The sequence below is a fragment of the Coregonus clupeaformis genome, unplaced genomic scaffold (assembly GCF_020615455.1).
Source record: "Coregonus clupeaformis isolate EN_2021a unplaced genomic scaffold, ASM2061545v1 scaf2106, whole genome shotgun sequence".
NCBI lineage: Eukaryota > Metazoa > Chordata > Actinopteri > Salmoniformes > Salmonidae > Coregonus > Coregonus clupeaformis.
Window position 1 is genome coordinate 57150 of NW_025535560.1, and position 27414 is coordinate 84563.

The following is a 27414-nucleotide window of genomic DNA, read 5'->3' on the forward strand; positions in this document are numbered from 1 at the left end:
AGGTGTGGATAAGGGTAGGTACCTGTGAGAGGAGGGGATAGGGGTAGGTACCTGTGAGAGGAGGGGATAGGGCTAGGTACCTGTGAGAGGAGGGGATAGGGCTAGGTACCTGTGAGAGGCGTGGATAGGGGTAGGTACCTGTGAGAGGAGGGGATAGGGCTAGGTACCTGTGAGAGGTGTGGATAGGGGTAGGTACCTGTGAGAGGAGGGGATAGGGATAGGTACCTGTGAGAGGAGGGGATAGGGCTAGGTACCTGTGAGAGGAGGGGATAGGGCTAGGTACCTTTGAGAGGCGTGGATAGGGGTAGGTACCTGTGAGAGGAGGGGATAGGGGTAGGTACCTGTGAGAGGAGAGGATAGGGCTAGGTACCTTTGAGAGGAGGGGATAGGGCTAGGTACCTGTGCGAGGAGAGGATAGGGCTAGGTACCTTTGAGAGGAGGGGATAGGGCTAGGTACCTGTGAGAGGCGTGGATAGGGCTAGGTACCTGTGAGAGGCGTGGATAGGGCTAGGTACCTGTGAGAGGAGAGGATAGGGCTAGGTACCTGTGAGAGGCGTGGATAGGGCTAGGTACCTGTGAGAGGAGAGGATAGGGCTAGGTACCTGTGAGAGGAGGGGATAGGGCTAGGTACCTGTGAGAGGAGGGGAAAGGCGTGGGAATGCGTGTGCTGTAGGCAGTTCTGGCGCTGGTGCACCTGCTGGCTCCTCCACTACAGCTGAATCTGACGCTGCGGCCAAGAGAGGTCACCTCTCCTGCCTCATTACTTCCTGATCCAGAAGAGCTTGGCGAATCAGAGAGCTCTATCTGCATGGTGAGGTCAAGGGCGGGAACAACCACAGTGGATGTAGACTCCATCACCCATGCTACAATATCCATGCACTTGGCACTAAACTCATGTCTGCTCATCTGCAATGTTAAAAGACCATACAGAGTTAGTTTGTTAAAGGGGCTGCACTGATATAAAACTTAGAACCATTTACTCAAGCTAGTCAATTAAAGCAGTGGTTCAGGATTAAAGGTCCTGCAGGATTTCCACAAATGAATGTTTGGTCCATTTTACCAACATTAACTACTTTAGAGGTGACTATAACTCACCCCGGCACGCATATTCTCACTCAGCAGATTCCAATGGCTGAAAAGTAAATAAATGCAAGTACACAATGAACTACATGACATTACCTCTATTATCTTAGATTACGTTATGGATGGACATTACCTCTATTATTTTAGATTACGTTATGGATGGACATTACCTCTATTATCTTAGATTACGTTATGGATGGACATTACCTCTATTATCTTAGACTACGTTATGGATGGACCTCTATGGAACTAGGCCACACCCAGACATCCCTGATTGGTTATTTGGTCCGTTGAGTCCTTTGTATTGGCCCGAGACTATGGGAGACTCTCAATCTCCTCGCCTCCTTCTCAAAACCCATTGGATGAGAAGTTCAGAAGGGCGGGACCTCTGGCTTTCTCATCCAATGGGTTTTGAGAAGAGAGGACACGAGGAGTATGCAATTGAGATAGGGAACATATCTAGGGGATGCATGGGGAAGCCAAAGAGCAACTTACTCGTCCTTCATGTCCTGCACAAAGGTGTGTAGGTCTGGGTAGCTTCTCTTTCCCCTGCTGAGGGTGAGGCTGGTCTGGGAAGTTTCATCCTTGTGGGTCACGGTAGTGAATGTCACCACTGCATCCTGATGGCGACAACAGAAAGCAGAGTTAGGCTGTAATTCAATTTTGCGTCATTAAAACACAAAATATCTCAATGAAATGTCATACATGTAATAGAAAAATACATCATACCTCCTGTGACTGAGATGGGATGGCAACAGCCTCGTCCAACTCAATCTCTCTTTCAACCTCCTGCGACTGAGATGGGATGGCAACAGCCTCGTCCAACTCACTCTCTCCTTCAATCTCCTGCGACTGAGATGGGATGGCAACAGCCTCGTCCAACTCACTCTCTCCTTCAACCTCCTGCAACTGAGATGGGATGGCAACAGCCTCGTCCAACTCACTATCTCCTTCATCCTCCTGCGACTCAGATGGGATGGCAACAGCCTCGTCCAACTCACTCCCTCCTTCAACCTCCTGCGACTGAGATGGGATGGCAACAGCCTTGTCCAACTTACTCTCTCCTTCAACCTCCTGTGACTGAGATGGGATGGCAACAGCTTCGTCCAACTCACTCATTCCTTCAACCTCCTGCGACTGAGATGGGATGGCCACAGCCTCGTCCAACTCAATCTCTCTTTCAACCTCCTGCGACTGAGATGGGATGGCAACAGCCTCGTCCAACTCACTATCTCCTTCATCCTCCTGCGACTCAGATGGGATGGCAACAGCCTCGTCCAACTCACTCCCTCCTTCAACCTCCTGCGACTGAGATGGGATGGCAACAGCCTTGTCCAACTTAGTCTCTCCTTCAACCTCCTGTGACTGAGATGGGATGGCAACAGCTTCGTCCAACTCACTCTCTCCTTCAACCTCCTGTGACTGAGTTGGGGTATCTGTCTCTAGAACAGCCTCGTCCAACTTGGTTAGTCTCTCAGCCTCTCTGTGATCTTTATGGGATCTAGATAGAGAAAAGGGAATCTCTCTTAGGTCACTGCTATAATGTGAGTGTGAGGATGTGTTCCAATTATAGAATTAGTATCATAGAATTAGAATCATTCTAGAATTAGAATAGAATCACTCAAATTCTATGGCTCCAATACTCTTGAGATGACTCGGCCTATCCAGAGCCAAATATTTAGAGAATTCTGCCAACTTTTAAAAGGACTCAATGTTAGCGCCTTAGAGCCTTTCATTTATCCTTTCATTATAAGTAAAATCTAATTATAGATGTTCAGTTACATAGCATTGTTTAAAATGTCAACATTGCCCATGGGGAGCCAGCTGTCATATGGATATCTACTGTGTCATGCAATGTATACATAAACTCAGCAAAAAAAGAAAACGTCCCCTTTTCAGGATCTTTCAAAGATAATTCGTAAAAATTCAAATAACTTCACAGATCTTCATTGTAAAGGGTTTAAACACTGTTTCCCATGCTAGTCCCCTGTAGCTCAGTTGGTAGAGCATGGCGCTTGCAACGCCAGGGTTGTGGGTTTGTTTCCCACGAGGGGCCAGTATGAAAATGTATGCACTCACTAACTGTAAGTCGCTCTGGATAAGAGTGTCTGCTAAATGACTAAAATGTAAAATGTTGTTCAATGCATTGAACCATAAACAATTAATGAACATGCACCTGTGGAACGGTCATTAAGACACTAACAGCTTACAGACGGTAGTTATGAAAACTTAGGACCCTAAAGAGGCCTTTCTACTGACTCTGAAAAACACCAAAAGAAAAATGCCCAGGGTCCCTGCTCATCTGCGTGAACGTGCCTTAGGCATGCTGCAAGGAGGCATGAGGACTGCAGATGTGGCCAGGGCAATAAATTGCAATGTCCGTACTGTGAGACGCCTAAGACAGCGCTATAGGGAGACAAGACGGACAGCTGATCGTCCTCGCAGTGGCAGACCACGTGTAACAACACCTGCACAGGATCGGAACATCCGAACATCACACCTGCGGGACAGGTACAGGATGGCAACAACAACTGCCCGAGTTACACCAGGAACGCACAATCCCTCCATCAGTGCTCAGACTGTCCGTAATAGGCTGAGAGAGGCTGGACTGAGGGCTTGTAGGCCTGTTGTAAGGCAAGTCCTCACCAGACATCACCGGCAACAACGTCGCCTATGGGCACAAACACACCGTCGCTGGACCAGACAGGACTGGCTAAAAAAGTGCTCTTCACTGACGAGTCGCGGTTTTGTCTCACCAGGGGTGATGGTCGGATTCGTGTTTATCGTCGAAGGAATGAGCGATACACCGAGGCCTGTACTCTGGAGCGGGATCGATTTGGAGGTGGATGGTCCGTCATGGTCTTGGGCGGTGTGTCACAGCATCATCGGACTGAGCTTGTTGTCATTGCAGGAAATCTCAACGCTGTGCGTTACAGGGAAGACATCCTCCTCCCTCATGTGGTACCCTTCCTGCAGGCTCATCCTGACATGACCCTCCAGCATGACAATGCCACCAGCCATACTGCTCGTTCTGTGCGTGATTTCCTGCAAGACAGGAATGTCAGTGTTCTGCCATGAAGAGCCTGGATCTGTTGGATCGGAGGGTGAGGGCTAGGATTTAGCCATTCCCCCAGAAATGTCTGGGAACTTGCAGGTGCCTTGGTGGAAGAGTGGGGTAACATCTCACAGCAAGAACTGGCAAATCTGGTGCAGTCCATGAGGAGGAGATGCACTGCAGTACTTAATGCAGCTGGTGGCCACACCAGATACTGTTACTTTTGATTTTGACCCCCCCTTTGTTCTGTTGGTCACACGTCTGTGGAACTTGTTCAGTTTATGTCTCAGTTGTTGAATCTTGTTATGTTCATACAAATATTTACACGTTAAGTTTGCTGAAAATAAACGCAGTTGACAGTGAGAGGACGTTTCTTTTTTTGCTGAGTTTATATCTCAATGTCCCAACTCTCTAAATACATGGCTCTGGGCCTACCTCTCCATAGGCGGTGACCTTTGACCTACTACTGAATCTGTAGGCCTATGTGATCCTGTAACCAGTCACAAATGTGTCATTAGTGTAAATCACTTACCTGACTTCCTTCATAACATCAGCTTCATTGATGGGGTCATCCAGGTCTATGAGGGTGAGGTCATTCCCACTGACCTCTGACCTCTGAAAGACAGCACAAAGTCATGTTTAGATGTCACCTACTGTGTCGCCTTTTGCCGTGTTCAAAACAACTGGGAAATCTCTGACTTCCGACTTCAGTGCGTTCAAGACAACTGGGAAATAGGGAAAAAAACAAGCTCCGACTGGGAAAAATCGTTTTGAACAGTCATCCAACTCGGAATTCCAAGTCGGAAGCAGCGGCTTGGCGGGTCATGTTTTGGAGGACGCCTGACTCGACCTTCACCTCTCCCGAGCCTGCTGGGGAGTTGCAGCGATGAGACAAGATCGTAACAAGATCGTAACTACCAATTGGATATCACGAAAAATTGGGGAGAAAAAGGCGGTAAAATTACCACCACAAAATGTAAAAAGGAATTCCAAGTCGGAAACTCTGGCATCTTTCTAGAGCTCCGACTTTCCGACCTGAAGATCACGGACATGATTTGACCTAGTTATTTTTTTCGAGTTCCCAGTTGCCTTGAGAGCGCCATTAACCCAACTCTCATTGTCACATCATAATGCATCATATTCAGAGAAATATAATCACCAGAACATCATATCAGGTGTACAGTTCAGTTTACCAGTCAAATTGCCAAGGTCAGAGGCTCTATCCTTTCTAGTGATTCTATTTCTATGGTCACATAATAATGCATCATATCTATGATTGTGTCCGAAATAGCACCCTAGTTCCAATATAGTGCACTTCTTTTGGCTGGAGCCCTATAGAGTCCCACAGTATGAGTCATAATACCCATAAAACCTAGTGGTCAAACAGGGAAATGGTCATTTTTCCACCATTCATTTTTCCCATTGGGGATTTTAGAAACACTTAAAATAAGGTCTGTGTTTCGTGTAGGCTTACCCTGGTGTGACATTTTGATAACCGTGTAAATCTCTCTAGGACAAGGTGACTTATCAATATATTCGCCTGTATTTACCTCCCAAAAATGTAATGCTTATTAGCTGCTAATGTTGCTATCATAAAGAACTACAAATTTTACGTTTAAGTCATTTAGCAGACGCTCTTATCCAGAGCAACTTACAGCTAGTGAATACATATATATTTTTTATACTGGCCCCCCGTGGGACTCGAACCCACAACCCTGGCGTTGCAAACGCCATGCTCTAGCAACTGAGCTACATCCCTGCCGGCCATTCCCTCCCCTACCCTGGACGACGCTGGGCCAATTGTGCGCCGCCCATGAGTCTCCCGGTCACGGCCGGCTGCGACAGAGCCTGGATTAGAACCAGGATTTCTAGTGGCACAGTTAGCACTGCGATGCGGCGCCTTAGACCACTGCGCCACTCAGGAGACTTATGCCAAATGCCATGATGATCATGCTGATCGAGGCAAAGGTAAGAATCTCTGGATTAACTATCTAATGTTAGCTAAATGTAGTAATGAATAAATTGGCTGCATTTCTTTAAATGGACAATTCTGTGAACTGTCTAGTGCAAGTTTTAAATTGACACAATACCCGTTAGCAAAGGTGTCAGCTAGAGATGACATGCAGGAGCTTGCAGGGATTTGTAGTTTTGCATGATGTCTACTTTGATGCTAATTAGCATTTTCGAATCTGAGAGTAAATAGAGCCGAATATACTGATAAAAGTCAACTTGTCCGAGAGAGATTTACAGGGTAAGCCTACACGAAATACAGCCCTTATTTTATGGGTTTCTAAAATCGCCTATGGGAAAAATGAATGGTGGAAAACGATTGGAACCATTTCCCTGTTTGACCGCTAGGTTTTATGGGTATTATCACACCTCCACTGTAACACTCTATAGAGGGGTTGGTTGTTAAGCAACAAAACTGGCATGCAACTATGGGGCAAAATAGACAGGGTTTGACTTAGACAACATGTAAACTATATTTAGTCTCTAAATGTTTAATGCAAACATAAATACATTTGAACAATGAACTCGTATCAAATACATTGTTACAGTTGTTGTTGGTTAGCTAGGTAGCGAATTTTAGCCATTGCATAGACATGATATCAGTCAAAACACCTCAAAACAAGACTTGGTATCAATAACACCATACAACGAGCTGAAACATGCCACAGAGCTACGATTCCCCACATGGCAGCTTGTTGTTAGCTGAGGTTCAGAATCATAACAAGATACACGACTTCCGGCCATCGATGCGCGAGCATCATTTTCGTGACGTCAGCCAACCCTTCTATGGCTCCTAGTCAAAAGTAGTGCACTAGCTCCTGGTCAAAAGTAGTGCACTAGCCTACATAGGGAATAGGGTGCCATTTAGGACGTATTTATGAAGGCGCTGTCATAACCTTTGACCCCCATTTGACCCACAGCAGATTCTACTTACTGTACCTTTAGCCAACTCTCATGACTCCCCGGCCAGACTTTCTAGTTTGATATTACAGCATGAATAGCACATTATTTCATTTGTTAAACAATATTTAATCCACAGTAATTAATATAATTACTCTTTATTCTCCATCTCCTTGCAAAATCAGCACATTTCCTTGCCAAAATGAACGCGCATCCAGAGCGAAAACAAACGCAATCCTCCAGCACTAGGGAGGATTAGACTGAACTGCTCCAGCGGTTTTTGATCAGTTTAAACGTTTATCAGTGATGACGTAACAATGACCTGTACAGATTTGACGCACTTTCGATCTCGTGCTGATGCAACACTCTGTGTTGTTGAAAGCTCATGTATGGAAATCCTGCGAGTTGTAAACAAATGTAGGCTATTGTTGCCCTTAAAACTGTAATGTTGAGGACGCCATGAAAAATAAAATACATAACCCACACCGTTAGGCCAAGGTACATGCAATTGTCATAATTTTGCCAATAGACTTCTTGTTCCTTGTTGTATGTAGCCTTTCTTTTGGGATTAGCACCACTGTCACCTAGAAATTGATACTGCGGTTGTCACATAAAACAGATAACCCATAGTTCATTATTAAATAACATAACTAATTTCTTTATTTTATTACTCATAAAATATACAGCAATCTTCAGATACTGAAAGAATTCATGGGAGTTTCGAATTCAGTCACTATTTCATATGTACATGCTAGTTTCATCCTTTTAAATAAAAAAAAAGGACACGAAAAAAACTGTGAACCTCCTGTTCCTGATTTGACGAACATAGCATATGTATTGTACATATTTCCAGTTAAAATGATTTTTAAAAAGAGACAAAAACGGGGTTTGAACAAGCAATCACATAAAAGGATTGAGTGGTTTCATTTTTTTGAAGAAGTTAAAGCAAGCAAAACCTGTCAAAATACTGTAATGACCTGACTAGATCATAAAAGAACAACTGTCCAGACAGAGGATTGAGTTTACGAATGGACGGTTTATTAAACCAACTTTACACAGGCTACTGTTTGGCCGTAGCCCACGCCAAATAAATGAAAGATAATCCACAAGCCAATCGTGACCTTCTCTTGTGAAGCCCAGACGTAAAAAAGAGAGAGAACAAAGGCTAAACCTGGTCTTAACTTCCAATGCTCCATCCCCCTGCCCAACCCCTCTCCACGCCACTCCGCCAACCGCCAGGATGCCCGGCATCAGAACATTCCAGGCATTCCCGTGATTGGCAGATAGCAGGTTGATTGACATGTCGGACCCCGCGAACACTGGGTACTGGTAGGTACAACACAACCATCTACTAGCCTAACACATAACACACAGCTGTCTGTGCGGGTCGCTACACAGCCCCCCACCACAAAGTCACTCGTCCCCGAGGGAACAAACAAAGTCTCTGAAGCGACCCGGAGGTCTCCTTTGCCTGCGTGGCTGTGATGGCCGCAGAGTGCCCCTCTGGGAACCAGGGGATGAAGGCAAGGACATGGGGGACAAGGAAGCGGGAACGGGTAATACAGTCCGTGGCTCTGGGGAACCACGCGGTGACACAGGGGGAGTGGGCTGTCTGGAGCCTTGTCTGCGGCACCTGGGGGTGGGTGCCTGGAGAATGTCATTGCCAGAGAGGGGAATTGTGGGGGGTTCCTGGGGTTTGGGGAGAAGAGGCCCCTCTATATGGGGCTAACCTGTCCCGGTGCAGTGTCACCTTTCTCCCCCTGGGAGGAAGCTGCACCCGGTAAACAACCTCCTCTACCCTCTCCAGGACACTGCAGGGTCCCACCCAGTGACTGTCCAACTTGGGGCATCTGCATTTTTTCCTTAGCGGGCTGTAGACCCAGACCAGCTCCCCAGCCACAAAGTGCCTTCCCCGGGTGTGCACGTCATAGTTCCTCTTCTGCCTCACACCTTCATTCAGCAGCTGCTCTCTGGCGAAGGTGTGGGCTGTCTCCAGGCGGTCCTGGAGTCTCCGGGCATACTCCGGCCCCGGGGAAACATGAGGGCTATCCAGGGGCCGACCAAACGCCATCTCCGCAGGGGTACGGATCTCTCTCCCCAGCATGAGGAGGGCAGGCGTGCAGGAGGGGGAGTCTTGGACAGCGGAGCGGCATGCCATGAGGACCATAGGCAGGTGCTTGTCCCAGTCACGCTGGTGTTTGGAAGAGACGTTGGCCAGCTGCTGTCCAAGCGTTTTGTTGAAGTGCTCCACAAGGCCATCACTTTGAGGATGGAGAGGAGTAGTGCGGGTCTTGTGCATACCCAGCCTCTCACACATGGTGGCGAACACACGGGACTCAAAGTTTCTGCCTTGGTCACTGTGGATGGACTCTGCAGCTCCAAACCTGCTGAACATCCCCGCTGTCAGGGCGTCGACGATGGTCTCTGCCTCCTGGTCAGGCAGAGCATAGGCCTCGGCCATTTTGTGAAATAGTCCATGGCCGTGAGCACCCAGCGGTTTCCACTGTCTGTGGTGGGGAACGGCCCAACTACATCCACTCCCACCCTCTCCATGGGAGTCCCCACTGGGAACTGTTGGAGCTGAGCATGAGAGCGGCCTGGGGGGCCCTTTCTCGCTGTGCAGTTGTCACAGCGGCGGCAAAAGTCTTCCACATCCCTCTTGTGCTGCCCCCAGTAAAAGCCCTGACGGAGGCGGCGCAGTGTTTTTGTGACCCCAAAGTGTCCAGTCCCCACCCCCCATGAGTACTCTGGAGCACAGCCTCCCGCAATGCTTTTGGGACCACCACCTGCCACCTCTCCTCCCCCGTAGCTGACTCCTTCCATGCCCGCTGTAACACGCCATCAGCCAGCCGCAGTCGCTCAAACTTTGACCACAACCCTTTGGTCGTGAGTGAGAGCGCTGTCACCTCTTCCCATGGTGGCCTCACCTGCGCCTCTACCCATTGTAGCACTGGCTGTAGGTCTGTGTCCCGTCCCAGCAGACAGGCCCGCTCGCCCGACACACTGTGGCACAGACCCCCTCCTCTGCACACAGCTCTCTCTCCCGTCCCTCTCTCCGTTCACAGTGGCGGCAGCCGTCTGCAGTACAGGGCCGACGGGACATGGCGTCGGCGTTGGAGTGGCGTGCCCCTGCCCTGTGCACCACCGTGAAGTCATACGGCTGAAGCTCCTCCAACCAGCGTGCCACCTGCCCCTCTGGCTCTCTGAAAGACATGAGCCACTGGAGAGCAGAGTGGTCAGTCCTTACAGTAAAGGGCAGACCACCCAGGTAGTACTTGAAGTGTTTGACGGAAGCCACAACAGCCAAGAGCTCCCGCCGGGTGACACAGTAGCGGCGCTCATGTTTGTCAAATGTTTTGCTGAAGTACGCCACCACTCTCTCCCCCTCCTGCCCCACCTGGAACAGCACCCCACCCATGCCCACATTGCTCGCGTCTGTGTCCAGGATAAAGGGCAATGTGAGGTCAGGGGGGGCGAGCACGGGGGCCTCGATCAGTGCACGTTTGAGGGTGTTGAACGCCTCCTCACACTCCACTGTCCAAGTGAAAGCCTTGTCCTTCGGCAGCAGGCGGTTCAGTGGAGCAGCAACGCTTGAGAAGCCCCGTACAAACCTCCTGTAGTACGAGGCCAGGCCCAGGAAGCTCTTCAGCTGACGCTGGTCGGTGGGGGTGGGCCAGTCTCTGACAGCCGCTACCTTGTCCTCCATGGTGCTGATCCCTTCCTTCCCCACTCGGTGGCCCAAGAAGGACACCTCTCTCCTCATGAAGTGGCACTTCTCGGGGTGGAGCTTCAGACCTGCGGCAGCCACCCTCTCCAGCACACACCGTAGCGCCCCCAGGGCTGACTGGAAGGAGCTGCCATGGGCCAGGATGTCATCGAGGTATACCAGACACTGCTGTCGGGGGGATGCCATCCAGCACCCTGTCCATCAAACGCTCAAAAGTAGCTGGAGCGTTGCACAGGCCAAAGCACAGGACCTTGAACTGCCAGTGTCCTCTGTTAGTGGAGAACGCAGTTTTGGCTCTGGCCTCTGGGGAGAGGGGCACCTGCCAGTAGCCACTGCGGAGGTCTAGTGAGGAGAACCAGGAGGACCCCCTAACCAGGTCCAGCGACTCATCGATACGTGGTATGGGGTATGAGTCCTTCCTGGTTACCTCATTCAGCCGCCTGTAGTCCGCTCAGAACCTCAGCTTGCCCCCCTTCTTCGGAACCATGACGACTGGCGCCGCCCAGGGGCTGTCTGAGGGCTGAATGAAGTCTGCCCGCTGCATCTCCAACACAGCCTTGTCTGCCGCCTCCTGGCGTGCCAGCGGGATACGGCGGGGACGCATCTTGATAGTTCGAGCATCACCTGTGTCGATCTCATGCTGCACCAGATGAGTCTGACCCACCTCTTCCTCACTCAGCGCAAAGCTGTCTCTGAATTCAAACAGCAACTGCCACAACCGTTCTTGCTGCTCGGGGTCAAGACCAACACAGTTCCTCCCCCATATCTCCCTCACTGCAGACAGTGTCCTCTCCCCTCCCATCTGGGGTAGCTGGGCTGGGGGGCGCGGCCCCGGGCTCACAGAGGGCTGTGTCGTGGAGGTAGCTGGGGGAATGTAACACAACGCCGTAGGTGACAGGGGGGCTGGGGAAAAGTCACACACAGATGTGGGGGAGGGGGGGCAGCCATGAGTCTCTGCTGCTTTAACTGTTGGAGTAAAGGGTTTGTTGGGTTGAGTGAATGTGACATTAGGGGCCATGGTGACCTCCGGCCCTCCCTGGAAGCTCAGTGTGCCCCTATTTAGGTCTAACTGGCAGCCTGTGCTCCTAAGAAAGTCCAACCCCAGGATACAAGGGTCCTGCACAGCCACCACCCACACAGGATGACGCACAGTCCTGCCCCCTACTGTCAGAGTCATTATTCCCTTCCCTTTCATGGGTGCCAGCTCACCTGTGACTGTGCGGAGCTGCACAGTTGTAGGCTCACACTGAGTCCAACCTGGCACAATATCTGGCCTCACCAGGGTTACTGTGGACCCAGTGTCCACCAGGGGCGGAGCAGGGCACCCCCTCCACAGTGACAGGGACATGACAAAAGTCCCCAACACAGGTCCGGCCCACCACAACAACAGGCTCCATCCGCTTGCCCACGTCTGCTTCTGGGGGAAGTGGAGCCTTGCTTCCCCGTCTGTGCCGGTGGGCTCCTCCTGAAGAAGATGGTGGTTGGGATAGAAAGCCAGGGGTCCGCACTACCCGGTCTATGCGGACCCCGAGCCGTTTCCCTGAGCTCTGGGGGACATGGGGCAATCTCGGCGCAGATGGCCTGGCTGGCCACAACCCCAGCAGACCCTGGGACCAGGGCGTGTGTTTCGTGCCGCCTGTAGCGACACAGCACGAATGAGTTCTGTAATTTCAGCCACCCATGCAGGCTTTTCCGGCTCCGGGCTGCTCTGCCCCCCAGCTCGCACAGAGGGTCTGTCTCCCTGCACCCCCACCAAAGCCCCAGCTGAAGCCCCAGCCCACACCAGCTCCCTCTCTAAAGCCATCTCCAAGGCTACCTGCAATGACTCAGGATGAGCCAGCTGGGTCTGTATGCGCAGCTCCGTAGGAGAGAGCGCCTGCATGAACTGGTCCCGTGCTAGCTCGCTCTGCACGGAGGGGGGCATGTGAGCATATGCCCGCCGAGAGAGGCTCTCAATGTCATTAGCTAGCACCCGTAGAGGCTCTCCAGGCTGCCTGCGTATATTACTCAGTTCGGAGCGCAGTAGCCCGGGCTGTACACACTGTCCATAGCGCCTCCTCAGTGCTCCCACTAAAGCACCATAATCACGTCTGTCCTCGGGGCTAATCAATATCAAACAGGCCAGAGCTTCATCCGTGAGGCATAAAGCCAACTGCAGTGCCCTTTCTTCATCCGACCACCCCCTACAATGAGCTAACAGTTCAAACTGAGCATGAAAAGCTTCCCAATCCGCCTTACCGGAACACTTCGGGGTCTTAACAGATACGGACGCAGCCGGGAACTGGGCGCCGCCATGTTTGTTTACATCCTGAGCCCCAGATTCCTCGTCCCGCCGCGTCGACGTCACCCCTTCGGTCCGCCCACCAGAATCCGCGCGAAACACAGTCGACGAATGACTCATGCCCGCTTCAGCCGCCATCACTCTAACGTCCTCCCTCAAGCGGCCTCTGGGCTCCGATGCCCTGGCGATCTCCTCAGCCAGAACCCCCGACGTCCATGCACACGCACCTCCTTGGCCATAATCGTCCCCTACCTCCACCTTCACTTTCGGATTCCCTCGAAGCATCTTCAACCCCCGTTCTCACCTACGGTAGCTAGCTACAGAAGTCAGCTAGCTAGCTGGCTAACTTTTATCAACGTTTTTACTTCTGAAACCAATGTAATGACCTGACTAGATCATAAAAGAACAACTGTCCAGACAGAGGATTGAGTTTACGAATGGACGGTTTATTAAACCAACTTTACACAGGCTACTGTTTGGCCGTAGCCCACGCCAAATAAATGAAAGATAATCCACAAGCCAATCGTGACCTTCTCTTGTGAAGCCCAGACGTAAAAAGAGAGAGAACAAAGGTTAAACCTGGTCTTAACTTCCAATGCTCCATCCCCCTGCCCAACCCCCCTCCACGCCACTCCGCCAACCGCCAGGATGCCCGGCATCAGAACATTCCAGGCATTCCCGTGATTGGCAGATAGCAGGTTGATTGACATGTCGGACCCCGCGAACACTGGGTACTGGTAGGTACAACACAACCATCTACTAGCCTAACACATAACACACAGCTGTCTGTGCGGGTCGCTACAATATGTACATGCTAGTTTCATCCTTTTAAAGAAAAAAAAGGACACGAAAAAACCTGTGAACCTCCTGATCCTGATTTGACGAACATAGCATATGTATTGTACATATTTCCAGTTAAAATGATTTTCAAAAAGAGACAAAAACGGGGGTTTGAACAAGCAATCACATCTTTTGGTCCATGTCTGTTTTTCAATCAGTGAAGTGCTACTATCCCCTTGGACTACAGGTTATTGCCGTCATAAGGTGTCCGTCTGTCTGTTGGCTGGACAGTTTCTACCGTTTAGGACCTTTGTGGGTAAAGGTAAAGGTGGGGTATAGCAGCAGCAGTTCCTCTGAAGTCCAGTATCTGCTGGAAGGACACCTGGTGGTACGAGAGGATGAGTGTGGCCAGCCAGCCTGTTGTGCCTCCCCCTCTCCCTCCCTCCCTCCATTTCTCTCTCTCCATCTGCGGGACTCTTAAGGCTCCTGTGCGGACTGTCTCGGCTCGTGCCCTCCCAAAGCTGGCTGTGGTGATTTAAGACACGGTGTGTATGTGTGGATTTGTTTGTGGCCTCTGCCCCACTTCACTGTCCATCCGCCTGCCCTTGGCTCCGCTCCTGGGCAGCGACCACCACCACCCTCAGTACGTCTCTGAGTCTGAGTCGTTGAGTTCCTCATCCTTGTAGAAGCCTCCATCGTGGTCGCGGTGGCCGATGTTGTTGAAGCTGCAGTAGGAGCTGTGCTCGCTGCGCAGCACGGGCAGGCTGTCGAAGGTCACACTCTTGGAGGGGCTGGTGGTGTAGTGGTTAATGGCACTGAAGGACAGGCTGGGCGCCGGGTTGCAGGGGGACACGGGCATCATGGTGGCCAGGATCAGCGCCAGGCAGTCCGCCACGTCTTTGTTGGGGGCGCAGGCCAAGGCAGGCGTGTAACCTGAGGGGTTCAAACAGAACAGCAGAGGGTCACTTCAGGAGCATCACCGTTTACTACAACACTTTTGGTGAAAAACATGAAATAACAGCAGGCTAGGAGATACAAAGTTAAGACAACAACCAAGCAGTGGACTAGAGAGAAACATTTGTGGACACATTGAGAAGAGAAGTACAGAAGAAAACGGTGTTAGCGTTATGGATCTTACCATTCTCATCGACTGCGAGCACGCTAGCACCCTTCACTAGTAGCTCCTGAACCACCACTGTCAGACCATTTCTGTCTGCAACGTGTAACGACCTGAGGAGAAAGTACCGTCAGATTAGCCAGCAGCAAATGAGGATACCTCCCAAACGTCAGACTATTCCCTATATAGTGCACTTCTTCTAATTATAATAATAATAATATGCCATTTAGCAGACTCTTTTATCCAAAGCGACTTACAGTCATGTGTGCATAAAATTTTTTGTGTATGGGTGGTCCCGGGGATCGAACCCACTACCTTGGCGTTACAAGCACCGTGCTCTACCAGCTGAGCTACAGAGGACCAATTCTTCTGGCCCAATTAATACAGCTGAACCATACGTACGTCTGTAAGGCTGCGTTAGTCGAGTTGATGAGGTTCCTGTCTGTAATCTTCTCCAATATCAACAAAGCACTGGTTTCATGCCCCTTTAAAAACCAGAGTCAAAATGTCAGACCAAAATTTTAACCAGAGAGAGCCAACTGTTCAGATGAACGTCATCTTCATGTGGGGATGCTCACCTTACTGCAGGCCAGATGAAGAGCAGTGTTCTTGACTGCATCCTGCAGGGTGAGCTCTGCTTTGGCACTGCTCACCAACAGCTCTGACACAGACAGAGAAACATAAAGAAACTCAATTAGGAAATGAAGCGACTTATTAAAATGTAAAACAGACATGTTGAACTTAAGCCGGCTGGGCGAGGCAAAGCGGAGGAGAGGGGGCTGCGTACCGACAGCGTTGGTTTGTCCGTTCTCAGCAGCCATCATGAGGGAGGTCTTCCCGGAGGCATCGGGGGAGTTGACCTGGGCGTTGTGGCCTAGCAGCAGCTGAAGACACTCCACGTGGTCCGTGAAAGCCGCCGCATGCAGGGGGTCCTGGAGAGAGAGGAAACGTATTTCACCGACATCATGTAGGACTGTTATAAACAAGTTTGTTCAATTAACCCTGTTTATACCATAGAAATATAAAATCACTAATAGATGTATTAAAAGTAATCTACAATCCCTCATCCAACCCCAGAGGTCATTTTATTCCCAAGACAACATTATTCTCCAGAAGAAAAGGACTTTGTCATGTGCTGTAGTTACCGGTTCTTGGTGTCAGTGGCGTTGACAATGGCCGGCCCCAGAGTGTCGATCAGCATCTCTGCAGCCCCTCGTTGTCATTGATCACAGCACAGTGGAGGGGGCTGAACGAGTTGCCCTCGGTCTTGTGGAAAACCTCCTGTTCCAGCAGCACCTCTACACACGTGTCATGGCCTAGTGGAAGATTGATTCATACAGGAAAAAGATGACGTCGCTGCAGACCACAACAATACTCTCAGAGAAAGCTACACATCTGACAATGGTGAAGTCACAAAAGATGTTTTAGCTACAACATATGCTATGTCAATCCCTGACAAAGTCCTGTTTCAGTGTAAGGTCCTCCACTGAGAGTCATAACCCCTAATTCTGTTGTAGCCTTGTTCATTCCCCCACATGGCTCCGTCCACACCAATCGAATGCTTTTCAAGCCACAAGAGGGAGTGAATGAGTGTACACTTCATGGAGGAGAGAACAGAGCTACAGTCCAGTTAGTCAGTACGTACCGTTGTATGGCCTGCCTAATTCAGGGACATGTTTACGGTGCTGAAGAGAGAAAATCAGAAAAGATCTAGTGTTCCGTTAGTCCAGTACGTACCGTTGTAGCAGGCCCAGTGTAGTGGCGTGTAGCCCTGGTTGTCTGTGATGACGGGGAGGGTCTCCACTGACTGGGCGGCGTGTAGGAGCCCCCCAGCACCCCGATGTGTCCGGATGCCGCCGCCAGGTGGACAGGGGTCCGCCCCTTACAGTCCCGAACCAGGAAGCTGGCGCTGTGCTGCAGCAGGGCCTCCACACACTCCTCATGACCCGTCACCGCCTGGGAGGAAGGGCGGGGAGACAAGAATGGATTTGAAATAACTAATAATCAATGATATAATAATGAATCATCAATTATTACAAATGATGTCTGGAGGCAGGTCCCCCTACAGGGATGAATACACCACTACCCATGGACAACTACTTTTCTGAAGATAATATGTATATTTGAGCCTCCCCGTCTCTTTCTGTGTGTGAGCGTATACAGCCAGCTCTCCTCCTCACCCCCTCTGTGTAGCGCTGTTCTGCCCCACTTGTCTTTGGCTTCTACGCTGGCTCCCTTGTTGAGCAGTGAGTACACACAGTCTGTGTGTCCGCTCAGCACCGACAGCATCAGAGGGGTTCTGATACACAAGACAACAAGGTCATATTACAAACTGGTAATAACCAGGGTGAGTCCCAAATGGCAACCTATTCCCTATATGGTACACTACTTTTGACCTGAGCCCATAGGGTTCTGGTTTAAAGTAGTGCACCAAGTAGGGCATAGGGTGCCATTTGGGACGTAGACCTAGTGTCAAAATCTCTTTATTTCAGGAATTGTATCCAAAACCCAATTGACTTACTGTCCATTCCCGTCTTGAACGTCCACTGCACTCTGGAGGTCAGCATTTCCAATCAGCAAACGCAAACACTCCGAATGACCGTTGGTAGCTAGAGGAGGATAAACAGAGAGGATATAAGAATGTGAGATGATTGACTGTTGGTAGCTAGAGGAGGCTAAACAGAGAGGATATAAGAATGTGAGATGATTGACTGTTGGTAGCTAGAGGAGGCTAAACAGAGAGGATATAAGAATGTGAGATGATTGACAGTTGGTAGCTAGAGGAGGCTAAACAGAGAGGAGATAAGAATGTGAGATGATTGACTGTTGGTAGCTAGAGGAGGCTAAACAGAGAGGATATGAGCTGATTGCTGGACGACTATTACCTTCACATGAACAGACAGATTTCTAGAACAGTGGTATTGGTAGATGACATCCTCATGATGTTAACACAGCAGATAATAAAACATTTTGGGGCTGAGGCCCTCGAAGCCTGTCACCTGCTAGCTGTGTACCTGGCTCTGGATAGAAGTCCCCCTGTGCACTGATCTAGGATCAGCTTACCCTCCCCAGATCCTCAGCAATAATGACAAAAAATGACCTTAGATCAGTGTGTAGTGGGCATTTTCACACTATGCTATATAATATCCCTAGAGTGGACATTGGCATCCTAGCAACATGACCAAACAAATGTCCATCTTGGTAAGGAAAACTTTTGAATTACAGAATCTCTAGGTCTTACGTGATATCCTATGCGTACCTGCAGCGTGGATGGGGGTCCTCTTCAGGGTGAAGTCTTTAACCAGGATGGAGGCTCCCTGGTTGATGAGGACGTCAACACACTCCACATGGCCTTTAAAGGCAGCCAGGTCCAGAGGGGTGCGCCCTGGCTGTTCCTCACGTCTAGATCCAGCAGAGACTGAACCAGGACCTCCATAGCATGGTGGTGGCCGTGGTACGCCTGAATGGAAACAAACACACAGTCTGAAGCAAAGTCCAGTGGTATGCCTGAACAGATATACACTCCTAATATAATCAATGTCCTATAGTAGACCAGTGGTATGCCAGAACAGATATACACTCCTAATATAATCAATGTCCTATAGTAGACCAGTGGTATGCCAGAACAGATATACACTCCTAATATAATCAATGTCCTATAGTAGACCAGTGGTATGCCAGAACAGATATACACTCCTAATATAATCAATGTCCTATAGTAGACCAGTGGTATGCCAGAACAGATATACACTCCTAATATAATCAATGTCCTATAGTAGACCAGTGGTATGCCAGAACAGATATACACTCCTAATATAATCAATGTCCTATAGTAGACCAGTGGTATGCCTGAACAGATATACACTCCTAATATAATCAATGTCCTATAGTAGACCAGTGGTATGCCTGAACAGAAATACACTCCTAATATAATCAATGTCCTATAGTAGACCAGTGGTGCGCCTGAACAGATATACACTCTTAATATAATCAATGTCCTATAGTAGACCAGTGGTATGCCTGAACAGAAACAGTCCTAGACCTCTAAAGTAGACCAGTGTCTCTCAAATCGGGTGCCCATTTTTTCTCCCGCCCAGCATCAACATCGAAGGTCCCTGCCAAGCGTGAGATTTAGAAACAAACACACTACTACTCCTCTGTTGGAGGTTGATTAACTCAAATGGCAAAATAAGGAAATCATCCTCATCATCACCGTGTCAAAATATGCATGTATTTTACACTAATCAGGAACAGATAGGAACATGGTGTGTGAGTGTCTGGACAATCAACTTTTCGTGGAAAAACAACACCATGCCTGCATCCCAGATAGCACCCTATTTCCCATGTAGTGCAGTACTTTTGATCTGGGCCCATAAGGTTCTGGTCAAAAGTAGTGCACTAAATAGGGATTAGGGTGCCATTTGTCATGTGGCGAGACCCCTACAGGAGCAGGTAGGCTTTACTCACAGCTAAGTGTAGGGGGCTGATGGGAGCTCTGACATCAGAGTCGTTCAGGATGTCTGTCCCTGAGGTTTCCATTAGCTGGGGAAAGACAAGGACGGGCCAGTTTAGACTTGTAACATATTTACTTTGAAGGTTAGTCTAGTAGCATGTTTCATGTTGTAAATCTCAGTGTCCAGCCCCTGCAGACATACTGGGGTGTTGCATTCGTATCTTAAACAAGCTAGTGTGAGGAAAAGTAACCAACTGGTACTTACCACATCTAAAGGTGTTTCACTTGCAATCTGGAAAAAGAACATCAAGAGTGACGATGCGGCCCACGACAAACATGCAACCACACCTTAAAACCTACTGAATATCAACGTCTGTCCCAAATGGCACCCTATTCCCTATATAGTGCATTACTTTTGACCAGAGCCCTATGGGCCCTACATCCATTTGGGACGCAGACAAAATGGTCTGTGAATGCAGGGCGTCTAGTCCCCTGTGGTTCTGACTCACCAGCTCCAGACAGAGGCGGTGTCCGTACGCAGACGCGTAATGGACTGCGTTGTAGCCCTGATTGTCCCTGATCCCTGGGTTAGCGTCGTTTCGCAGCAAATATTCCAGACACCTAGAGGTCAGAGGTCAAGAGTTCACTAATCATTATACCAACATCAAGACAGACAGATAAGCAAGCAGAGACACTTTCCCAAAGGAGACGTGGCCAAGCTTTCACAATGCATATTTAACACTAGTATGTATTCAAACACGGCCAACAACATACTCTAGACTACAGAGAAATGTGAAAGGTCATGGCACCACAACATACTCTCCAGACTACAGTGAAATGTGAAAGGTCATGGCACCACAACATACTCTCCAGACTACAGTGAAATGTGAAAGGTCATGGCACCACAACATACTCTCCAGACTACAGTGAAATGTGAAAGGTCATGGCACCACAACATACTCTCCAGACTACAGTGAAATGTGAAAGGTCATGGCACCACAACATACTCTCCAGACTACAGTGAAATGTGAAAGGTCATGGCACCACAACATACTCTCCAGACTACAGTGAAATGTGAAAGGTCATGGCACCACAACACACACAACAGTAAGAGAGGTGTGAGACGTACTTTCCGTCTGTGTCGGAGGCAGCAGCGTAGTGGAGCGGGGTGCAACCCCTTTTATAAAGATCGTTCACACTGGCCCCAGACCCCACCAAGGCAAAGAGACACTGGTAGTTACAATTGGCTGCCGCATAATGCAGAGGACTCCTAGAAGAACGCACATTTTACATTTACATTTTAGTCATTTAGCAGACGCTCTTATCCAGAGCGACTTACAGGAGCAATTAGGGTTAAGTGCCTTGCTCAAGGGCACATTTACGTAATTTAGCAGACGCTCTTATCCAGAGCGACTTACAAATTGGTGCATTCACCCTATAGCCAGTGGGATAACCACTTTACAATTATTATTTTATTTTTTATTTTTTTGGGGGGGGGTGGGTTGGGGTAAGGGGGGGTAGAAGGATTACATTATCCTATCCCAGGTATTCCTTAAAGAGGTGGGGTTTCAAATGTCTCCGGAAGGTGGTGAGTGACTCCGCTGTTCCACCATTGGGGTGCCAGAGCAGCGAACAGTTTTGACTGGGCTGAGCGGGAGCTATGCTTCCGCAGAGGAAGGGGAGCCAGCAGGCCAGAGGTGGATGAACGCAATGCCCTCGTTTGGGTGTAGGGACTGATCAGAGCCTGAAGGTACGGAGGTGCCGTTCCCCTCACTGCTCCATAGGCAAGCACCATGGTCTTGTAACGGATGCGAGCTTCAACTGGAAGCCAGTGGAGTGTGCGGAGGAGGGGGTGACGGAGAGAACTTGGGAAGGTTGAACACCAGACGGGCTGCGGCATTCTGGATGAGTTGTAGGGGTTTAATGGCACAGGCAGGGAGCCCAGCCAACAGCGAGTTGCAGTAATCCAGACGGGAGATGACAAGTGCCTGGATTAGGACCTGTGCCGCTTCCTGTGTAAGGCAGGGTCGTACTCTCCGAATGTTGTAGAGCATGAACCTGCAGGATCGGGTCACCGCCTTGATGTTAGCGGAGAACGACAGGGTGTTGTCCAGGGTCACGCCAAGGCTCTTCGCACTCTGGGAGGAGGACACAACGGAGTTGTCAACCGTGATGGCGAGATCATGGAGCGGGTAGTCCTTCCCGGGAGGAAGAGCAGCTCCGTCTTGCCAGGGTTCAGCTTGAGGTGGTGATCCGTCATCCATACTGATATGTCTGCCAGACATGCAGAGATGCGATTCGCCACCTGGTTATCAGAAGGGGGAAAGGGAGAAGATTAGTTGTGTATCGTCAGCGTAGCAATGATAGGAGAGGCCATGTGAGGATATGACAGAGCCAAGTGACTTGGTGTATAGGGAGAATAGGAGAGGGCCTAGAACTGAGCCCTGGGGGACACCAGTGGTGAGAGCACGTGGTGCGGAGACAGCTTCTCGCCACGCCACTTGGTAGGAGCGACCGGTCAGGTAGGACGCAATCCAGGAGTGAGCCGCGCCGGAGATGCCCAGCTCGGAGAGGGTGGAGAGGAGGATCTGATGGTTCACAGTATCAAAGGCAGCAGACAGGTCTAGAAGGACAAGAGCAGAGGAGAGAGAGTTAGCTTTAGCAGTGCGGAGAGCCTCCGTGACACAGAGAAGAGCAGTCTCAGTTGAATGACCAGTCCTGAAACCTGACTGGTTTGGATCAAGAAGGTAATTCTGAGAGAGATAGCAAGAGAGTTGGCTAAAGACGGCACGCTCAATAGTTTTGGAAAGAAAAGAAAGAAGGGATACTGGTCTGTAGTTGTTGACATCAGTGGGATCGAGTGTTGGTTTTTTGAGAAGGGGGTGCAACTCTCGCTCTCTTGAAGACGGAAGGGACATAGCCAGCGGTCAAGGATGAGTTGATCAGCGAGGTGAGGTAGGGGAGAAGGTCACCGGAGATGGTCTGGAGAAGAGAGGAGGGGATGGGGTCAAGCGGGCAGGTTGTTGGGCGGCCTGCAGTCACAAGTCGCAGGATTTTATCTGGAGAGAGAGGGGAGAAAGAAGTCAAAGCATAGGGTAGGGCAGTGTGAGTAGGACCAGCAGTGTCATTAGACTTAACAAACGAGGATCGGATGTCGTCAACCTTCTTTTCAAAGTGGTTGACGAAGTCATCCACAGAGAGAGAGGGGGGGAGGATTCAGCAGGGAGGAGAATGTGGCAAAGAGCTTCCTAGGGTTAGAGGCAGATGCTTGGAATTTAGAGTGGTAGAAAGTGGCCTTAGCAGCAGAAACAGATGAAGAAAATGTAGAGAGGGAGGGAGTGAAAAGATGCCAGGTCGGCAGGGAGTTTAGTTTTCTTCCATTTCCGCTCCGCTGCCCGGAGCTCTGTTCTGTGAGCTCGCAATGAGTCATCAAGCCACGGAGCTGGAGGGGAGGACCGAGCCGGCCGGGAGGATAGGGGACACAGAGAGTCAAAGGATGCAGAAAGGGAGGAGAGGAGGGTTGAGGAGGCAGAATCAGGAGATTGGAGGGAGAAGGATTGAGCAGAGGGAAGAGATGATAGGATGGAAGAGGAGAGAGTAGTGGGAGAGAGAGAGCGAAGGTTGCGGCGGCGCATTACCATCTGTGTAGGGGCAGAGTGAGTAGTGTTGGAGGAGAGCGAGAGAGAAAAGGACACAAAGTAGTGGTCGGAGACATGGAGGGAGTTGCAGTGAGATTAGTAGAAGAGCAGCATCTAGTAAAGATGAGGTCAAGCGTATTGCCTGCCTTGTGAGTAGGGGGGGACGGTGAGAGGGTGAGGTCAAAAGAGGAGAGGAGTGGAAAGAAGGAGGCAGAGAGAAATGAGTCAAATGTAGACGTAGGGAGGTTGAAATCCCCCAGAACTGTGAGGGGTGAGCCATCCTCAGGAAAGGAGCTCATCAAGGCGTCAAGCTCATTGATGAACTCTCCAAGGGAACCTGGAGGGCGATAGATGACAAGGATATTAAGCTTAAATGGGCTAGTGACTGTGACAGCATGGAATTCAAATGAGGAGATAGACAGATGGGTTAGGGGAAAAATTGAGAATGTCCACTTGGGAGAGCTGAGGATTCCTGTGCCACCACCCCTCTGCCCAGATGCTCTCGGGGTATGCGAGAACACATGGTCAGACGAGGAGAGAGCAGTAGGAGTAGCAGTGTTTTCAGTGGTAATCCATGTTTCCGTCAGCGCCAGGAAGTCGAGGGAATGGAGGTTAGCATAGGCTGGGATGAAGTCAGCTTTGTTGGCAGCAGAACGGCAGTTCCAGAGGCTGCCTGAGACCTGGAACTCCAGGTGTGGGGTGCGTGCAGGGACCACCAGGTTAGAGAGGCTGCAGCCACGCGGTGTGAGGCGTTTGTGTGGCCTGTGCGGAGAGGAGAGAACAGGGATAGGCAGAGGCATAGTTGACAGGCTGTAGCAAATGGCTACAATAATGCAGAGGAGATCGGAATGAAATGAACTAAACATCAGGAAAGGAGAGAGTAGGGCCTCCCTCACCAAAACTTCCACCTCAGAAACTATAATTGTTTCACTGAACCACCCGAATAAAAAACTCTCCCAACTTCCACTTTAGAAATTAGAATTGTTGTGAACTACAGCGGTTCAATGTTTCAAGGAATAGACTCAACTTACTTTATTCAGCTAGCTAAATATGACACCATAGCTAACTAGCATTCTAGCATCCAATAACACACAGTTTAGCACCAATACTTGGTTACAACAAACTACCAGTAGTGTGTTAACACACTAAACAGATAATTCGTGTGTTAACGAATTACGTTGGCTAGCTAGCACAAATATATTGTATTTAGCAGCTACAGTACAGTTAGCTGGTCGTGTTGGCTAGCTAGCAATGGCTACTGTGTTGACTTTGTTTGTAAAACGGCTAGCTAGCTAGCTTCGTGCTACCTACAATAACTACCCACAATAGCTACCCACAACAGCCCACGATGCCTGACTATGACGCCATAGCTAACTAGCATGCTAGCATCCAATAACACACAGTTTAGCACCAATACTTGGTTACAACAGACTACCAATAGTGTGTTAACACACTAAACAGATAATTCGTGTCCGTGTCTAGTTCCTTTCATAACGCAGCAAAAATTAAACGTTGGCTAGCTAGCACAAATATATTGTAATTAGCTGCTACAGTACAGTTAGCTGGTCGTGTTGGCTAGCTAGCAATGTCTACTGTGTTGACTTTGTTTGAAAAACTGCTAGCTAGCTAGCTTCGTGCTACACCCGGGACCGCCGAATACCATGCTAACATACAATAACACAGAAACCATTCATAGCACAGAAACCATTCAACATCAACAACAGAAACAGCTTATTGGAGCTGTAAAACATTTACATTTTACATTTACGTCATTTAGCAGACACTCTTATCCAGTGCGACTTACAGGAGCAATTAGGGTTAAGTGCCTTGCTGCAGTGCACATAGACACATTTTTCACCTAGTCAGCTAGGGGATTTGAACCAGCAACCTTTCGGTTACTGACCCAACGCTCTTAACCGCTAGGCTACCTGCCGCCCAATATTTCCCATAATAATTCCTATATGCCCCTATACTATATTCCCCATTATCATAAAGATCACATATGAAAGTTATTTGATGCCACAGACAGACCTTCCGAAGCTGTCCTTTCTGTTGAAGTCTGCCCCTGTGTTGAGCAGCAGATTCAGACAGTCCAGGTTCCTGGTAACAAGATATCAAGTTCAGAAAGGCCCTCGTACATCTGAGCTATCAGGTGGATGGTAACAAGATATCAAGTTCAGAAAGGCCCTCGTACATCTGAGCTATCAGGTGGATGGTAACAAGATATCAAGTTCAGAAAGGCCCTCGTACATCTGAGCTATCAGGTGAATGGTAACAAGATATCAAGTTCAGAAAGGCCCTTTCACATCTGAGCTATCAGGTGGATGGTAACAATGAGAACCTTAAAGAAAAGAGAAACCCGTACACTGCTCTTGCTAGTATCACTGTTTTTATAATGCTAATAAAAGCAATAATAAAAAGTGATACTAGCAAGAGCAGTTTGCAGGTTTCTCTTCTCTTTCAAGAAGATATAAAGACAATTTAGACCAGAGCGCAAGTCAATACCACCATGGCATGGAACCACATTATACAGAAATGATACCGCACTAATGATCTATACGATTTTTTAATACTGCTAAACAATGTGAAATGTAAGAGTGTGAATATGTGTTTGTTCTTTCTGGTGGCTTTCCAGTTCATGAACTAAATATTCCTTGGTGTAAAGCCTGGACCAGTCCACTCACCCAACAGCTGCTGCAGCATGTAAACAGGTCCTTCCAAAGTCGTCAGGGGTGTCTATATCAAAGCCTGATGAGAGGAGCTTCCGACAGCAGTCAGAGAACCCACTGAGAGCAGACAGGTGGAGGGGGAACATCCCATGGACGCCTCGCCTGCAACACATTTTTACATTTGAGACTTTAAGCAGACACTCTTATCCAGAGCGACTTACAGTTGATTCAGCTAAGATTGGAAACAGCACCACATCACAGTCCTCATTAAACCCCACAGCAGATCAACACATCAGCATGCTGCAATGCCCTGTCTATCAACCCCCACACACCACAATGTGTTGAGCATAGTCTCCAAGCGGGAATTCGGTCAATGACAGAATTGCAGATGCATGTTGCATTTTTGCTGGAAACTGTGTGTGTTCTCACTTGGCTGTGTCAGCTGCGTTCGTGATGAGTGTATTGATGAGTAACTCATGGCCGTAGCGAGCAGAGATGTGCAGAGGTGTGTTTCCATTCTTTTCTTCACAGTCGATCTCAGCACCTACAGAACACACACACACACACACACACAGACACACACAGACACACACAGACACACACACAGACACACACACACACACACACACACAGACACACACAGACACACACTGACACACACACAGACACACACACACACAGACACACACACACACACACACATACACAGACACACACACACGTCAACCACTTGACCCTAGAGGCCTCATGAAGCTTCATGTTCAACCACATTGCAAGTAACATTGGGAAAAGAGTGGAGAGAGAGAGAGGGGGGTTGGGAGAGAACAAAACAATACATTCCTGATCAGGTCACTTGGTTCTGAAAACCCCCTGGTCCAACCTCTCTCTCTTCATTACTTGGTTATGAAAACCCCCTGGTCCAACCTCTCTCTCTTCATTACTTGGTTCTGAAAACCCCCCTGGTCCAACCTCTCTCTCTTCATTACTTGGTTCTGAAACCCCCCTGGTCCAACCTCTCTCTCTTCATTACTTGGTTATGAAAACCCCTGGTCCAACCTCTCTCTCTTCATTACTTGGTTATGAAAACCCCTGGTCCAACCCTCTCTCTTCATTACTTGGTTATGAAAACCCCCTGGTCCAACCTCTCTCTCTTCATTACTTGGTTATGAAACCCCCCTGGTCCAACCTCTCTCTCTTTATCACTTGGTTATGAAAACCCCCTGGTCCAACCTCTCTCTCTTTATCACTTGGTTATGAAACCCCCCTGGTCCAACCTCTCTCTCTTCATTACTTGGTTATGAAACCCCCCTGGTCCAACCTCTCTCTCTTCATTACTATTATGAAAACCCCCTGGTCCAAATAACTGGCTCTAACCTATCTCTCTTCATTACTATTATGAAAACCCCCTACACATTTGAATGCGTGTTGACTCACATCCACACCAAGGTCCAGGAGGTACTTGACCACACTGATCATTCCACTGGAGGCTGCAGAGTGGAGAGGGGTGTAGGCCTTCTTGTCTTTACAGGACACCTCTGATCCATGAGAGGCCAGCAGTTTCACCACCTCAATGTGCCCTATGGTAGAGAGAGAGGGGGAGGGATAAAGAGAGAGAGAGAGAGAGAGAGAGAGAGAGAGAGAGAGAGAGAGAGAGAGAGAGAGAGAGAGAGATAGAGAGATAGTAAGGGGGTTAAGAGAGAA

At 49.2% G+C, this 27414-nt stretch overlaps 2 protein-coding genes across 2 annotated transcripts; both read right to left on the reverse strand.

The window, feature by feature from the left end:
- Positions 1-14036: 14036 nt before the first annotated feature.
- Positions 14037-16154, reverse strand: LOC121565894 (serine/threonine-protein phosphatase 6 regulatory ankyrin repeat subunit A-like). The gene is made up of 6 exons (XM_045219159.1): positions 16125-16154; positions 15741-15885; positions 15532-15614; positions 15356-15438; positions 14975-15066; positions 14037-14769 (listed from the first exon to the last, which is right to left on the reverse strand). Exons 1-6 carry the CDS (start codon positions 16152-16154, stop codon positions 14477-14479), a joined length of 726 nt encoding a protein of 241 aa, XP_045075094.1. The 3' UTR covers positions 14037-14476.
- A 14-nt stretch (positions 16155-16168) lies between these two features.
- LOC121559385 (serine/threonine-protein phosphatase 6 regulatory ankyrin repeat subunit A-like) lies at positions 16169-26472 on the reverse strand. The gene is made up of 12 exons (XM_045219160.1): positions 26433-26472; positions 26143-26257; positions 25729-25875; positions 25076-25144; positions 20536-20676; positions 19916-20027; positions 19417-19495; positions 18213-18413; positions 17475-17562; positions 17134-17252; positions 16691-16908; positions 16169-16514 (listed from the first exon to the last, which is right to left on the reverse strand). The coding sequence occupies exons 1-12, from the start codon at positions 26470-26472 to the stop codon at positions 16422-16424; spliced, it is 1422 nt and encodes a 473-aa protein (XP_045075095.1). The 3' UTR covers positions 16169-16421.
- Between the last annotated feature and the right edge of the window lie 942 nt (positions 26473-27414).